Source organism: Brassica napus, chromosome C5 (genome assembly GCF_020379485.1).
Source record: "Brassica napus cultivar Da-Ae chromosome C5, Da-Ae, whole genome shotgun sequence".
In the NCBI taxonomy this organism is placed as follows: Eukaryota; Viridiplantae; Streptophyta; class Magnoliopsida; order Brassicales; family Brassicaceae; genus Brassica; species Brassica napus.
In genome coordinates this window covers 6669560-6672226 of record NC_063448.1, presented here as the reverse complement: position 1 = coordinate 6672226, position 2667 = coordinate 6669560, and the positions used below count along the sequence as shown (strand labels likewise).

The window sequence follows — 2667 nt, the reverse complement described above, 5'->3', positions numbered from 1 at the left end:
GCATCATTATTGGGAGTTGAATTATATTCCCTTTTAGTCATATGCAACGACTTTCGAAATATCATATATATCCATAAAAATTTTTAAAATCAATGTGATAAAAAAAACTAGAGATCGACACTACAAGAAAACATATTTTTTATGAGGGCGGTATTCGTTGTAAATTCGTCGTAATAGAGGCTTTACGACGAATTAACATCGATACGCGTTTCGTTGTTAAACGCTCGTCGTAACGGAGGTTTCGTCGTAAAGTCCTAGTTACGTTTACGAGGAAGTCAATTCCTCGTAAAGCGGAAGGAAACTATTCGTTGTAATGCCCTCGTAAATGACGATGTAAATACCTCGTAATAGTTCGTTGTAAAAGCTACGTAAGGCTTCCACGTAAAGTCGATGTAAACTTTACGAGGACTTTACAACGACTCCATGTAAATTTCTCGTAAACGTTACGAGGACTTAACGTGGAATTTTACAACGAATTTACATCTCCATATTTAAAATATTAATTAATTATAATAATTATATAAATTTTATAAAACAATAATTTTAAAATTTAAAATATTTGAAATAAAATTAAATATGAAACCAAATAATTTTTTAAAAAAAAACTCTAAATTCATTAATTAAATAGAATTTAAATTTTTTATACAAAACAAAAGAAATTAAAAAAGGAAACTAAAGGCCAACATCATCGTCATCGAAGTAGTTGGCTGAGGGGTTCGGGTCTGTAGACGTTCCTGCTTCGGGATCCGGCTGGCTCATCCCGAGAGCTGCTCGTCTCTCCGCCAAAGCTCTCTGCAAAGTTAGATTTCCCACCGCCATCACATCCAGCAAACCCTCGAGAGAGTCCAAACGCTGCTGCTGGGTATCCATGCGAGCCTGCATCCGGTCGTTGTCCTGGTCCCGTCTCGAATAGTATGACGAAGTCGCCCTTGCAACTTCGTTAACGAAACCTATTCCGACCGTCCTTCCCTTCTTTCTAGGAGCTACCTATATGTATATATATAAAAACGTATTTAGAGTTAATAATAAAATAAAGAAAAAAAATTAAAATTATTAAATTTTACCTCCTCGAAGATCCGGTCGACCTCTTCGGTTGACAACTTGACGGGTAATCCATCTGCAGCCTGTTGGGTAAGTTGCGTCTCTTGCTCTTCAACCCGAGACGCCACAGCGTTGAAGAGTTTCTCGGATGCAGGATCCACAAAAACCCCATCTGGTGAGGCGTGAGTCATCTTGAATAAGTCCGAGAGAGATGGCAAAACTCCCGTCTTCTCCAACTAATAAACAACAATAATAAATAAATTAAATATAATTAATAAATACAAGTTGAAAATAATGAAAATTATAAATTTAAATAAAACTTACAGCTTCGAGAGGAATTCCGGCATGGGGGTTTTTGGCCGGTTCTATGAACCATGGGCAAATGGCCATCTTTATCCCTCGTTCTTCGGGAAGCGGAGCAGGAGTTGGCTTTGCGGATGGAGCTGGGTTCGTTCCAATAGGTGATGAGGCCATCCCATGCTTCCTTTGTGACCCCGCTCGGCTTCCCCTCATAGCCGTAAATCTCCCACTTGTCCATCCAATCGGAGACGGTGTTGCAAAGACGAGTTTTCGCCTTTGCAATAAATTCGCTCTTCACCCTCTCGGTGATTCCTACGGACCAGTTCCACCTTTGCTGAAAAAACAAACATTTTAAAAGATTAGAAAAAAAATATTAATTATTTAATTAACAATATAAATATTAATAATATGTAAATATAATTACCGCAAAACATTTAAACCACGTCGTCTTGACGTGATCGGGAGTCATGGTCCAGTTGGGATAAGGGCCGTCATAATATCCCTTCATCGTCTCTGAAACGCTCCGGCTAACACGGTTGTTAGCCCCAAACCTGCAAATATAACAAGTTTGTTAAAAAAATTGATCAAAGATTTTAAATTTAAAATTAATAATTTTATGTACTTACCAATAAGTACCCGGGGGTCTATCGGGGTCCAGAACGTGTAAACCCTCTCGTCCGGGCTGGGCAAGCAAATCCTCGACGGTGTATCTTGCGAATGGTGCATGAGCTGGCACCCGCAAATCTGGATGAACTGCAGCCGGTGGGGCAGGCTGATCCGGGGCGACAGGTGGAGCTGGTGGGGGAGGCATCTGAGATAGAAGAGGAGGAGGGGTCGAAGAAACTCTCCGAGATGTGTGAGAGTCTGGAACTGTCCTGGAAGAAGACGATGGACTGCTAGAGGAAGATCCATCGCCAAACAAATCCGCATACGTAGGTGCAGGAGCTGCTGGTCTCGGTCTAGGAGCCATCTAGAAAATTTAAAAAAATTAAATTAATATATATCCTAAACGAATTGTTTAAAATAATTTTCTAAACTAATCATCTAAACTAATTCCGTTAACTAATCACCTAAACTAATTCCCTAAACTAATCACCTAAACTAACCACCTAAACTATAAAAAAAAAAAAGATAGAGAGAGAAAGTTACCTTAGAGGGGGAGAGGAGTTAGGGAGGAAGATACGAGCAGTGCTCGTCTGAAAGACTTCTCCCATATATATAAAAACGGTTTCCTCGTAACTTCGTCGTAATGTTACGAGGAAGTTACCAGACCCGTGTTTTCGTTTACGACGAAGTTACCAGGCCCGTGTTTTGGTTTACGACGAA

The 2667-nt window shown here is 39.8% G+C and overlaps 1 protein-coding gene across 1 annotated transcript; it reads right to left on the bottom strand.

Moving 5' to 3' along the window:
• Positions 1-672: 672 nt before the first annotated feature.
• LOC125587040 lies at positions 673-2311 on the bottom strand. Its single transcript, XM_048757148.1, has 5 exons — positions 1978-2311; positions 1766-1854; positions 1366-1675; positions 1065-1213; positions 673-987 (listed from the first exon to the last, which is right to left on the bottom strand). Exons 1-5 carry the CDS (start codon positions 2309-2311, stop codon positions 673-675), a joined length of 1197 nt encoding a protein of 398 aa, XP_048613105.1.
• Positions 2312-2667: the final 356 nt, after the last annotated feature.